This window comes from Stegostoma tigrinum, chromosome 12, assembly GCF_030684315.1.
Source record: "Stegostoma tigrinum isolate sSteTig4 chromosome 12, sSteTig4.hap1, whole genome shotgun sequence".
Classification (NCBI taxonomy): Eukaryota; Metazoa; Chordata; class Chondrichthyes; order Orectolobiformes; family Stegostomatidae; genus Stegostoma; species Stegostoma tigrinum.
Window position 1 is genome coordinate 35,530,132 of NC_081365.1, and position 14,938 is coordinate 35,545,069.

Genomic DNA, 14,938 nt, shown 5'->3' on the forward strand with positions numbered 1-14,938 from the left:
TTATTGGAATCCTACAGTGATATTTTCTGGAACTTGACTGCACTGTCCAAAAAAAGTAGAAAAAATAGTAATTGACCAGGATTTGGGTGCTGCAATGATAGCAAAGACCATTTCTATTCACTATTATTCTACAAAAATAATAGCTTCTAGCATCTGTGCATGCACAGTAAAGCAGCAGATGTTGAAATTATGTCAATGAAACACTTCTTTCACAGGATATGCTGTTGTAGTCATTGCCACACAACCTGCAGACAACCACTGACCTGGCATGAACTTTCCACCCACTATTTTAGCTATCATAATCCATGAAAATATTAAACCTCATTTAATCATGAGCAACTAAGTTTTTTTTAATGATATTATAAATCAAAATTGCTATTGTATGACTTCTTTGATCCTGAACAATTTATTTTACATATATTACTAGTTTCACCAAGAAAACTTAAATATTATTAAAATGAAAGCAATTAATTTTTATTTAAAATGTATGATTTTACATCTCACTTTGTCCCATGTCAGTGCCACAATCTTTTTTTAATGTTCTGTACAGTGATTAAGAATGTGCGAAAAGTTGGAGATTGTATAAGCTTCTGTGAAATCGCGGTGGGTGACTTTTTTTAGTGTTAATAGCCAATACAGTCGCTTCACTGCCGACCACAACATCCTATAAAGTGGATGGTTGAAGGTGATAGTATAAAACCTCGAAGGCTACGCAAGCAATTAAACATTGCCAAAAAGAGAGACGAAATTGAAGCTAGCCAAAATTCCATACTGCCCACGGGTCCAACCAAGCAGCATCTTTTTCCCTTGTGTCTTGAATTGATATCCCCCTTCCATGTTTCTCTGCGTGGGTTTGCTCCCACAGTCCAAAGATGTGCAGGCTAAGTGGCTAGGCTATGCCAAATTGCCCATAGTGTTTGGGAATGTGTAGATGAGGAGGGTTGTAGGTGGACGGGTCTGGGTGGGATACTCCGAGGGCTGGTGTGGACTTGTTGGGCCGAAAGGCCTGTTTTCACACTGTAGGGATTCTATAAATTACAAACAAAAATGGAACCAGCTCCAATCCCTATGGAATACAGCTGGTCACAGATGTCCAGTCTGAGAAACAACTCTCCACCACCACCCTCTGCCTTCTACCATCCAGTCAATTTTGTAAACAATTGGCAAGCTCTTCCTGAACCTTATGTGTTTTAAATTTATTAATTAGTTTCCATGCAGAACCTTCTCAAGGCTTTATTAAAGTCTGTGTGGACAACATTTACCTCTGTGCCCTCATCAATCTTTTTGGTTACGTCCTCAAAACACTCAACCAAGTTTATGAGACATGATTTCCTATGCATAAAACCGTGATAACTATCTCTAACCAGTCCTTGCCTCTCCAAATGCATGTAAATCAATAAACCTCCAAAGAACTGCTGGAGACTGGATAAAAGAAGGTCCAGAAAGTTTTCAGGTTTTATGTTGGTGGGCCTTCTGGATGAGTTTAAAAAAAAAATTCCAGGCCTATTATTGATACTCATTTTAACATGACGACTTGCATTCAGGCAGATTTGGAAGGGCATAAGGAAGTATTATTTTGCCAATGGTACAGCCTGTTTTGGATGCAAGTCAAATTTCTAGGCACCAAAAATTGTTTAGCAGCTTAAGAAATTCTGTTCCTGCTTCTTGGTGCCAAGGGCTGTTTGGGATTTATGACTATTTTGTCAAGTATAATAATTCAGTTTTTTTAGTTTGGATGTTCAGCGGTGGCTGGGGGAATACCACATAAATACATTGTATTCAAACTGTGCCAAATTTCTTTCACTTGAATTATTAATTCCTGTAGGCCAAACAAAGAAGAAAACCGTGGAAGTATTTCTGTCTGGATCATCTTCTGGCACTTGTCCATGCCAGGAGTATAGAAAACAAAGTAAGTTACAACTGTAGCTATTCAAACAGCAAGTACTAATCATAACTGTTTTCCTTGTTTCCCTTTCCCTGGTATTGCCACAAAGTCAACCTTTAATATCTTAACCTTTTATATGAAACTCTTGGTAAAGCATGTGAGTAAGCTGGTCAACCACACCATAGTTAAACCCAATCATCTCAGTCAACAACTATAAAAATGGATGTCTAGAAATTGATCTGGAATGGAACATTAGCTGAAACTTCTCTCCCTAGCACATGGCTGCTCTAGTCATTTGTAGAACTTTTGGTGATATATCGTTGGGATTAAGGAAATAACTAGACTGAAAAGTAAACTGTGGATCTTTCTAGTCCAGATGCTTAAACAACTTAATTTGTTAAGTCACAGGGGAGCTAAGAAGTGGTATTTAAATTAGAAGAGATAAAACTGAAGCAAATAGCTAGTGGCAACAGTTCTCTGTTTCCAAAACTACTATTAAGGAATGGGGAAAGAAAACGGAAGTCATCCATTCAAGACATTAATATATTGAAGACAATTAGAAAGGAAAATTCTTAAACACAAACTTTCAATGACCTATCCATTTAGTTGCAGAAAATAAACTAGTCGTAAAATGTAGTAATGACCATTTTAAGCTTAAAATTCAAATGTAAATACATGATATAGCTTTGCAAGGCCTCAAGCCTTTTGAATCTTTCATCGCATTAACCATAGGTAGAAGAATTTAACTTTCTTCATTTGGTATTTAGTATAAATGAAAGCCTGGATTGTGAAACATTTTCTGACTCTTTTGTCAAGATCAGCATGGAGAGGGATGATAGCTACAATGTCTCAAACAAATGTAAAGCTGACCAAAAAGTGGACAAAAAGTGTTTTTGTGTTATCTATGCTTTAAATGCTACTCAAAATTTCACACGTTTCAAAACCAATTTAACAACATTAGACACTCTTTATTGGCTAAAATAGCTACTGAAGAGTGCTGTAAGTCCAAAAGGGCTAGTTGATGTGCAGGTGAACCTCTGCTTAATGTGGAATGTCATCTTGGGGCCTGCGATAGGGGTGATGGAGGAGGTGTGGGGGCAAGTGTAGCATTTCCTGCGGTTTCAGGGGAAGGTGCCGGGTGTGGTGGGGTTGGAGGGCAGTGTGGAGCGAACAAGGGAGTCACGGAGAGAGTGGTCTCTCCGGAAAGCATACAGGGGTGGGGATGGAAAAATGTCTTGGGTGGTGGGGTCGGATTATAGATGGCGGAAGTGTTGGAGGATGATGCGTTGTATCCGGAGGTTGGTAGGGTGGTTTGTGAGAACGAGGGGGATCCTCTTAGGGCGGTTGTGGCGGGGGCGGGGTGTGAGGGATGTGTTGCGGGAAATACGGGAGACGCGGTCAAGGGCGTTCTCGATCACTGTGGGGGGAAAGTTGCGGTCCTTAAAGAACTTGGACATCTGGGATGTGCGGGAGTGGAATGTCTTATCGTGGGAGCAGATGCGGCGGAGGCGGAGGAATTGGGAATAGGGAATGGAATTTTTGCAGTAGGGTGGGTGGGAGGAGGTGTATTCTAGGTAGCTGTGGGAGTCGGTGGGCTTGAAATGGACATCAGTTACAAGCTGGTTGCCTGAGATGGAGACTGAGAGGTCCAGGAAGGTGAGGGATGTGCTGGAGATGGCCCAGGTGAACTGAAGGTTGGGGTGGAAGGTGTTGGTGAAGTGGATGAACTGTTTGAGCTCCTCTGGGGAGCAAGAGGCGGCGCCGATACAGTCATCAATGTACCGGAGGAAGAGGTGGGGTTTGGGGCCTGTGTAGGTGCGGAAGAGGGACTGTTCCACGTAACCTACAAAGAGGCAGGCATAGCTGGGGCCCATGCGGGTGCCCATGGCCACCCCCTTAGTCTGTAGGAAGTGGGAGGAATTGAAAGAGAAGTTGTTGAGGGTGAGGACGAGTTCAGCTAGGCGGATGAGAGTGTCGGTGGAGGGGGACTGGTCGGGCCTGCGGGACAGGAAGAAGCGGAGGGCCTTGAGGCCATCTGCATGCGGAATGCAGGTGTATAGGGACTGGACGTCCATGGTGAATATGAGGTGTTGGGGGCCAGGGAATTGGAAGTCCTGGAGGAGGTGGAGGGCGTGGGTGGTGTCACGGACGTAGGTGGGGAGTTCCTGGACCAAAGGGGAGAAAATGGAGTCCAGATAGGTGGAGATGAGTTCGGTGGGGCAGGAGCAGGCTGAGACGATGGGTTGACCAGGGCAGGCAGGTTTGTGGATTTTGGGAAGGAGATAGAAACGGGCCGTGTGGGGTTGGGGAACAATGAGGTTGGAGGCTGTGGGTGGGAGGTCCCCTGACGTGATGAGGTCGTGAATGGTGTTGGAGATGATGGTTTGGTGCTCCGGTGTGGGGTCATGATCGAGGGGGCGGTAGGAGGTGGTGTCGGAGAGTTGGCGTCTGGCCTCGGCGATGTAGAGGTCAGTGCGCCATACTACCACTGCGCCACCCTTGTCTGCGGGTTTGATGGTGAGGTTGGGGTTGGAGCGGAGGGAGCGGAGGGCTGCCCGTTCTGCGGGGGAGAGGTTGGAGTGGGTGAGAGGGGTGGAGAGGTTGAGGCGGTTAATGTCTCGACGGCAGTTGGAGATGAAGAGGTCGATGGAGGGTAGGAGGCCTGGGGGTGGTGTCCAGGAGGAGGACTTGTGTTGGAAGCGGGTGAAGGGGTCAGTGGAAGGACGGTTAGGTTCCCCGTTGAAGAAGTAGGCGTGGAGGCGAAGACGGCGGAAAAACTGCTCTATGTCCAACCGTGACAGGTATTCGTTGATGTGTGGTTGTAGGGGGACAAAGGTGAGCCCCTTACTAAGGACTGACCGTTCGTCCTCAGTCAGTGGGAGGTCTGGGGGGATGGTGAAGATGCGGCAGGGTTCAGTGTGGCTGTCTTCTCTGGGGTTGCTGGCTGTGGAGGTTGTGGGCGGAGCGATGAAGTCGTCGGCCGTGGGCGGGGTTCCGTCGGCCGTGGGCGGTGTTCCGCCGGCGGTTGGAGTATCGGGGTGGGCGGCAGCAGCTGCGGTGAGGGTGGTGTGTGAGGTGTTGTACCTGGAAGTGGAGGTGGTGACTGCAGCAGCGGTTCCGGAAGTTCTGTGGCCGGCGGAGGCGGATGTGACGTCATCCGTGGGGTCTCGGGCCGTGTCCTCATGGTCCATGGTGGCGGGTGCATGGTGGGGGAGGGGCAGGGACAGAGTTGGGATTCATCTGCCAATGTGGTATACTGCATCCACTGTACCCGGTGTGGCTTCCTCCACATTGGGGAAACCAAGCGGAGGCTTGGAGACCGCTTTGCAGAACACCTCCGCTCAGTTCGCAACAAACAACTGCACCTCCCAGTCGCAAACCATTTCCACTCCCCCTCCCATTCTCTAGATGACATGTCCATCATGGGCCTCCTGCAGTGCCACAATGATGCCACCCAAAGGTTGCAGGAACAGCAACTCATATTCCGCCTGGGAACCCTGCAGCCTAATGGTATCAATGTGGACTTCACCAGTTTCAAAATCTCCCCTTCCCCCACTGCATCCCTAAACCAGCCCAGTTCGTCCCCTCCCCCCACTGCACCACACAACCAGCCCAGCTCTTCCCCCCCACCCACTGCATCCCAATACCAGTCCAACCTGTCTCTGCCTCCCTAACCGGTTCTTCCTCTCACCCATCCCTTCCTCCCACCCCAAGCCGCACCCCCATCTACCTACTAACCTCATCCCACCTCCTTGACCTGTCCGTCTTCCCTGGACTGACCTATCCCCTCCCTACCTCCCCACCTATACTCTCTCCACCTATCTTCTTTACTCTCCATCTTCGGTCCGCCTCCCCCTCTCTCCCTATTTATTCCAGTTCCCTCTCCCCATCCCCCTCTCTGATGAAGGGTCTAGGCCCGAAACGTCGGCTTTTGTGCTCCTGGGATGCTGCTTGGCCTGCTGTGTTCATCCAGCCTCACATTTTGTTATCTTGGAATTCTCCAGCATCTGCAGTTCCCATTATCCCCAAAAGGGCTAGTACTGTGATGTATCATAAGCACCATCTGCATAGTACTGTTGTATGAGTTTGTGGGCAAAACAGTTTAGGATCACAAAGGAATGAGAGCTAAAATCTAGACTTTCTCAAATTTTCTGTAACTATGTCAAACATATCGATGTAACTTGTAACTACATGCTAACGTATGATAAACTGTATTTTGGCAACAGTAAGAGACTCTTCTGGTTAGACCAGGCAGTAGTTTTCCTTTGCCAAATTAGATCAAACAGGGACTGTAGTTTTCTACAGTTAAAAGAAGATGGTGGCAGCAACTTTATTCATGAACAGCAGCTCATGCAATGTAATGAGCTGACATCCCACACAACAAAGTTACTTGACTACGAGAAGTATCTTTGGCTAGTATTCTTAGATACCACCTGTAATAAATTAGGATTCAAACAATTAAACAAAGGTTTGTTCTATTTTATATTCTGGAGTTTAAGTCTCCTGTAAAATATTATCACATTACAAAATATTTTTGTATTGTACTTACATTTGATATCCAGTGGGATATGGTAAATTTTTTCAAGCAAATATGGTGCACATCTTGACAACGCATTTTAGTGAAAATATCCTTTTAGAAGTATTTATAAATCCTAAAATTTGATATAAGTGCTTCTTGATTATAGAAATTAGGATGCAAACTACCTATCGAATGAAATAGCAAATACTGAAACAGAAAATTTCTTTTGGTTAATGGTTGCAAAATCTACCTACAATACTACAAAAATAATAATGCATCTCAGAAGACACCAGTCACATTCATACTCTGTATGTATGATAAAAGAGTAAAATGTAGAATAATAAATAGGGGCTAAGCTACCAGTAAAGCTTCTGGAGTAACAATATATCTGATTCAATTATTAAGAATAATCACCCTTTGAGAGGACAGCACTGTCTCACATCTCTAAGAATGGAGCAGAGAAAGATAAAGCAGAGATTACAGTTTGTTAGGAGTATTTTTGTATGTTTTTCAGAATTTGTATTTTTCCTTGCAAAGGTGTAAAAGAAAGCAAAAATACATAGTGGCATTTATTACTTACCTTTTTGAATTCAGAGAATTCATCTTAGTTAGTAACACTTTAATGGAATCATCACCATAGTCCCCTGATACAACTTATTCACATTGTGATTATTTTCAAATGTAATTCAGTGACATCTTGTGAATATGAAAAGAACTATTGTATACAAGTGCAAGCTCTTGCCTCAACATCCCTGCAGATATATTTTAATTTTGGTCAAATTAACATTTCAATTGGTATTACATGATGAGTGAATCCGAGATGGAACTATCAATTACAAATGTAATTGGAATACAGAATTAGCCTGCAAATTATTGAATTTTGCAATATTTATGGTCTTTGGAATTCATGAATATTAGTACATTAATTTTTCACAAGGTATCTTTTTGACCGCAATATTTGACATTATTTTACCATCATTTTTCTCTAAAATTAAATTTTGTGCAAGGAAAAGTCACTTAAATCTCAAAGTACAACATATGAATTTTTCACTGTTAGTTTTAATAGAACTTTCACAAAAAATGATATTCCTCTGGGGCAATCTAATGAAATGAATTGTTAACCAATTACTTAATTTTACTTCCATTGTCCTCTATTAAAATAATATTGAAATTTTGACCTATTAATCAACTGATGTTTGCAGTTAAACAGAATTCAGGTCCTGCAGAAATACAACATGACATCTCATGGAGCTGAATTTTATGCTGGTGACAGAGTATCTACCCCTGCCATTTAACTGTGGTGACCATGATTGGGTTTACAGATGGAATCTCAGGCAAATGAGCTGACATTAGAACTGTGTGAATGCAAGTTTGGGATCTTGTCTGTGGGGTAGCCCCAGTGAGGGGTGTAGGAGGTAATGATGGGCAGTAAGAAAGAGGTAATACAGGGATGTGAGGAGTGAAACATCAATGTGCAGAGGGAGCCTGAAAAAGCAGCAATATCCATGCTCTTCCAAGTTTACCTGATAAGCTGGGCACTTGGTCCCTGTCTCCTCTATACACTCAATGGCGCTGGGAGCCCCTTGATGAGCCAATTATTGGGAATAGCAATGCTGAAATGTTACATAATTTTATGACATCCCTGACTGCTATTCTAATTCAGGAGGACAGTAAAATTCTGTTCATGAAATTTGGTTTTAACATAATAATGACTACACTGTTTAAGAGTTATATTATCAGTCTCACTGGTAGTTTAAGTATTTGATCAATCATACTTATCTATGCTATTAAGTAATACCAATCATTACTTCCATTTAAAATACTCTGGTGCATCATAGAGTACTTGGAATTTATACCTTTATTTTTAAATTGATTAACACAACTAAGGATTTCATCTGATTTTTCTCAGCAAGAATGACTTTTCCCAAGATGATAAATTTTCAGCTTAAAGCACAGATCCAAATAACTGGGAAAGAAAAAGTCTCACAAAGAAAACCATGGTAGAGAATTATATTGATGAGCAAAGTTCTGAAAAGTACTATTTTGTATATAGGGATGAGTTTCATTGGCAGAATTCCATTTGACACATCATTTGGTGGCAGCAGAAAAAATTGACTTAAAACCGTTGTTAGACTATTGATTTGGATTTTGATTGGAGTTATTTTATTTGAATAAGGCGAAGAAAGAATTTTCACTGGTATTATAACCTCCATATTCTGCATTAACTGCACAAACTAAGCAGGATCACATATCGGGCATGCAATACCTGATGGCCAGATCATCTGTGCTGTAACTAGATGGCTAAATCATCTGTGTTAGGAGTCATATTGTTTCCAGTTGGTGGTTCCTATTTGATAGCAACATATTTCTTGTTCCTGGATCTCGTGTCATTGAAGTCAATGGGAAAAATGAAGATGCATACGTGCGCGCGTGCGCGCACACACACACACACACACACACACACACACACACACCTTCTGTATGGGTGACAGGCAATGAGATTTCCATGCAGGCTGCTGATTGTGCTTTTCGAAATGGCGGTCGGCCTGGTCCTCGACGATTCAGCTTTGAAGTATCAGCGATGGAAAGACGCTTCCCAGTGTTGCAGGGTTGGGAAATAGGACTTGTGCAAACTCCATTGACATGATCTGAAACAAGTGTAACAAATAGTATATTTCACAATTAACCAATTGCAATGTAAATAGGTAAATTCCTTGAGAAACTAGTGCTGTACCTGGAGCAGTTATAGTTCCCTACTGTATGTTTATGGTAAGGTGCAGGGAAAGTAAGTATTAAAATTTAAATTATAGAGTCAAGTGCTAGAATGTCAGTGGTCCTTCCTGTGGACTGAATGTTATCTTATTGCTACCAATTTTCAATATTTTTATTGAGCATTGAGTAAAAAGAATTGTGACAGGAAACATGGCAAACTGGTTAAAGACTCAAGTGCCAAATTACCTGTTCTAGCATCTACTTATTACGTTCCTATTAATGCTCATAATGCTAGCAATGTTTGCGTGTGGAATGAACTTCCCGAGGAAGTGGTGGATGCAGGCATAGTTATAACATTTAAAAGACACTTGGATAAGTCCACAAATAGGAAGTGTTTTGGGGGATATGGGCCAAGAGCAGAGAGTTAGTAGTGGTTTAGTTTGGGATTATGTTCAGCATAGGCTGGTTGGGCTGAAAGGTTTGTTTCCAGGCTGTTTGACTCTACAACTGTCTTTAGTAAAACAAATTCAATTTTCCCCGAGCAGTGATTTTAGTCAAGGCTTCCAACTAAATGCAGTTTATAGAAAAAAAAGAGGAAATCTAGACTGGGAACCAAAATTGACAAGTAGGTCAACTTGTCTGAAGTAAGAAAACTTATTTTTATTTCTTTTGGATACCTTAAAACTTAAACTGCAGAGTAGCCATTCTACAAAGGCAAAATACTGCAGATGCTGGAAATCTGGAGAAAAGCAGAAAATACTGGAAATACTCAGGTTGAGCAGCATCTGTGGATCAAGATAGAAATGGAATTAATATTTCAGTTCAATGGCCTATCATGATATAACTTTCGAGAGAGCTGAAGAGTCTATAATGGCATAAATTGTTTTGTATACTTCTTAATAGATATTTTCAGCAGTTTAAAATCAGATTACTCGAATGGTAGATTATGATTAGAAATGCTTGCTTTTGTGAAATAACATTTTATCAACTGTGTCAATCAAACATTGCAAAGTTACCCCACTAATGCCTATTGAGCAATGTTTTTAAAGGAAATTAGAACGACATCTTTAAAATATTGCTTGATTTAATCTGGTTCAACGGTGATTTCATATTTTGCAATATGCAAATAAGTATGAGTGGAAATTCTGTAGGAAAAATCATTGTAATTTGTGATGGAATTGCCAATTCCCCCATTATGTTTTTGAGGCATTTCAATTATTTTTAATGATTTTGGACGTGAATTTGAAAATTAATGTCTCCAGCCATTAGTGAGGATGGTTCCCTATCATTTCTCAATCCTATTGGAAACCAAGCTGATTGAAAGCAGGAATATCAGTGTTAATGGCAGCTATTCATGTGGCAAAAAGCGTGAAGTGGCGTTCAACAGGTATTGGCACTAGGAACACTTGATCCCAATTTATATCAGTGAATTGGACTCAGAAATCCTTAAAATGCAGAACTGCAGAAGTACACAGGAAATATTTGATGAAGTACAAGAAAACATGAAAAAAATCTGCAGAATAGATGTGTAATTAAAATCAAATTTCAATAAATATGTGTAAGGGATATCTGTTCCTTGGAAGAATAAGGAGGCAACATGCTGCTTTGCTGATGAGTCTAAATGGAGTTAATGGGCAAAGAAATCTAGTAATACTGAAAAGGTAATCGTAAAGACTGCAGAAATATTTAAGGCAAAGCAAAATAAGTGTTTTGGGTTTATTCCTAGAATTTATTTGTATAAGTAACAAAATGAGTAGATAAGGTGTTTTGTTCACCTAGTCAGTGCAAATTTAGAGCACTGTGACAACTTTGGTAATGATACTATAGACGGATGTAGAGTATATGTAAGTCACTTACTCTATAACTTCCTCCTTTCATTTTGTGCAATTCAAAGGACCCGACAATGTAGATGTGCCATGATAATGACATAAGTTTCCAGGAAACTGATTCAACATTGCCATTGCCATCCTTAGTCCCAAGACAGCAAGAAGAAGCTTTTCTGATGAAGGGTCTAGGCCCGAAACGTCAGCTTTTGTGCTCCTAAGATGCTGCTTGGCCTGCTGTGTTCATCCAGCTCCACACTTTGTTATCACAGCAAGAATATTCTTTTTAAATTGTACATGGAACAGTTCTGTCAAAAGTTGAGAAATTCTTTTCTGTCTAAGCTCCATCGCTGACAAAAAAATTAACAGAATTTTGAAAAGTACACTGAGAAGAAAAAAATATGACTAACTGAATTGTGTTTGTAATGAAGCACCATCTTTAGTGTGATGGCCAAGGTTTCACAACTTCAGATATTCCTTTCAATATCTGCCTGTCACTGCTTAGGTATTGAAGTTCATCAATTTGTACTCAATAGTGCACAGAAATGATTTGTGAGCATCCCATCCTTGAAGAAATGTGGGAAAGGGAATTATATGCAGTTTTTTAAAATCATGTTTCACCTGGACAATACTCAGAAACATAGAAATACTAGCTGTGGGCCATTTGAGTCCTTATCAAATCAATCATGGCTGTTTCCATGCCAACTCCATTTAGTTGTCTTTGTTGACTGTCACTTATTGAAGAAAAATCAACCTATAGCAGTTTTCAAGTTCCAACTGCCTCAGCATCCACAACGCTGCAAGCAGAATTTCATTACTCAAGTTTATCTTCATCTTTGAAAGATAACATAAAAGGTAACAGTGTGTAATAAATTACACAGAACAAGTTAACCAGTCAGACAATAACATGTATGCATTTGCTAGTTCATTCTAAATGATATTTCTGCTTAATGATGTTCAGATCTAATTCCTCTGCAAATGCCAACATTAATCGAAAACTTTCTAATATTTAACAACTTTGTGATTTTTAACTTCAAATCCTTTGTCAAGCTAATTAAAATATAGTACAATATCAAGGTTCAGACAATTATTTTAACAAACATTGCTAGTCTGTACAGTAACTTTTTGGATTGCCATCATTGTATCTTGTATGCAAGTATCTATCACATAATTATCACAAGTTTACATCTTAATTTTTCTCACGATATAATTTTTAAAATCTTTCAAAGATTTTCACATCTTTGGAATTGTTGAAAATTGGACTGGCAAACTGCTTAAAAATGCATGGCCACCTTCCTAGAATTCACCTAGGCCACCTAGGAATTCACTTAACAAATGCAAAGTATGGGGTATTGATACAATGGCTGGCACAGACAAACCTCTCCATGAACATCTCGGGACCTGTATTCAAATGGAGATTTCTGGATCATTTTGCCAGACAATTGGTGAGAAGCTGCTATCTTCTTTTCATCTCTGCAAAGAAGTTAGCACCTGGTTCCCTCAGAACCAGGTACAGACAAAGATTATTAAGCAAGTGAAAATCTTCAGTAGGTGCACGTGTTCGCTATGACTGACTGACTGCATTCAAGAAACCAACTAATTAACATTGGCTCAGAGATAGTCCTCAGGTTAAAACCTTAGGCTTCAAAGATAACAAAATAGCTCAAAACCGTAACATGTTATTGTCCTTTGTATTAGGCACCCTTCCCTTTTACCCTTGGGGTGTGTGTATGTGGGCCAGCATGAAGTCTGTATGCTTGACATCACTTTTTTGTTGTTTTCCTCTGATTTCCAGTTAACAAATTTGCTCGCTCTTTTGCTCAAGAATACCCTTGACTTGTTATTGTTCACAGAAAATAGTTAACTACATTTTTACAGGGGGAGAGGTATAAATATTTCCTTGTAAAAAAAACTTTAAAATCTTTGTGTCTAACCAGAGTCGGGGAGGGGGGCGCTGGGGGTGAGGGTGTTTGGTGGTGAGCTGAAGAGAGAAGTCAATTCATCCCTTCTCACCTGGTCTTATCATTGCAACATTAGAACAAGTTCAGCCTGCTCTGCTGTTCAATGTGATCATGACTGTTCTTCAATTTCATTGCCTTTTACCCACATTATTCCTGACTTCATATGCTACATATTTTATACCACACCATTTGGAATTCTCCATACAGGAAAATTTCATGGAAGTACATGTGAAAACCCAATCTGTAACAAATGGTTGAACAGTACAACCCAAATCATAAAAATTATTGGGCTGAATGATCCTTTATTTTTTGGCTAAGTGTTATTCTTATGGAGTTTCTTTAGTTTCCTGCTATGGCACAAAGTGACATTTCTCATGCAATGTAGTGCCTTTTTCACACAATGTTCTGCTGCTCACCTAATTAATTTTGCCATCGAGCTCTGTGACGTACTTCTAATTGTAATCACAAGATAGCAGAGGCAGAGGCTTACCACTGCTGGTACCTAACAGCGTTCAGGCCACTAGTGCATTATTTAAACCTCAGCTCTGCACCACTTCAATCTGCAAGCGAGGACTGCCTCTCATAGGCTCCAACAGCTTTGTCCCAGAAAGGGAAACTTGCAGCCCGCTTTGCAGAAAGGATGCTGGTGAATGGTACAGTGGAGGGGACAGCTGTCATCCTTTCTGCTAAGAAGTAAGGAAGGCCACAATACCAGACAAGCCAGAGCCCCAGAGAGTGACCCAAATGCCACAAGAAAGTTCATGATCTTCTGTGCAATGCAATGGTAAGTGCCATGATATTCTCTGATACCCCACATTCACTCTCACTCTAATTGTGCTTCTGCACCAAGGCTAACAGTCTATAACTCTCTTGCTGTTGCATGTAGCATTTCTACATAAGGCTTTCACGTATACTGTTAACCATTCCTGTCCTCTGTACTTGCTACTCATTCACTTGGGACACCTCACTACCTCTCTTGCACCACCAACAGTTCCACCAGCCACATACATCTCTCATTCCCTCCTTCTGTTTCATTACAAGAGAAGACATCACCGAGCTAGGCAAAGCGGCTAAGATAGGTGGCAGGATGGATGACATTCATGTACTCACCCACTATGAGAAGACCATCCTTAAGATGGCTGAAGAGGACCGTGACCACTCATGGTGATGCTGAGATGTCTATGTCCATTGCAACAAAGTAAGCTTTGTGTGCTGCTCTCCCATTACCACCACTGTGTGTGTATTTCTAAGATGCTCAAGTTTCTACCCTGCTGTGCACAGCTAATTGTCTCTCTTCTCTTATGCTAGCAGCAATGGCACCCACAAAACCTCCTCTGAAAGATGCCAGCCTCTAGCCCATCAGTTCCTCTTCTACCTTTGAGGATGAAGCCACAGATCCTTTAGGATGTACTGGCAAGACTTTTTGCTGCATTCTCCACCACCGCAGAGATTTCAGTCACAGTGATTTTTCTTTCTAAATTAGTCTCAGGAACACACCTGGAACATGTAGTAGCGCATCTCTATAACTGACGGAGAGAGGAAAGCACTCTAGTCTTTGGCACTCGGAGGACTGCAAGAAATCAGGCATCTGCACAGCCCCAGGCACAAGATGACTCCATAGTTTTGTCCATTAATAATTTTGTCCAAGTGCATAGATAGTCATAGGAACAGCAGGAAAGTTTGTCAGAGACACTCAGTGAAGAAGACTGAAGATTGGAAGAGCCCAGCAACTTTATCAGTACCAATTCTGAAGAAGGATCACTGGACCTGAAATGTTAACTCTAAGTTCATCCCACAGATGTTGTCAGACCTGTTGAGTTTTTCCAGCAATTTCTGTTTGTGTTTATTATCAGTACTGTGCTGGCTCTGTCTGGCTGTCTTTATGGATAATTTGGCAGCTGCTGTGGAAAGCTGAAACCATTGGAATGCACAGAGGCTGCCAGAATTGCATGTAAACCAGTGATCTGTTGTTTCAGTCATTGGTGCTTGGCATCAATAGAGTGGGTGGGTGGGTGGTGGTGTTGTGGTAACAAGGAAC

General features: G+C 41.4%; 1 protein-coding gene across 5 annotated transcripts in view; it reads right to left on the reverse strand.

The window, feature by feature from the left end:
- Positions 1-14,938, reverse strand: part of stxbp5l (syntaxin binding protein 5L) — a 523,376-nt gene that overhangs the window by 49,623 nt on the left and 458,815 nt on the right. For all 5 annotated transcript variants that reach the window (XM_048540360.2, XM_048540359.2, XM_059650278.1 and 2 more), the window contains one exon: positions 8,879-9,052. In XM_048540360.2, coding sequence (XP_048396317.1) covers positions 8,879-9,052 — 174 coding nt within the window. The remainder of the gene's footprint in view (positions 1-8,878; positions 9,053-14,938) is intronic.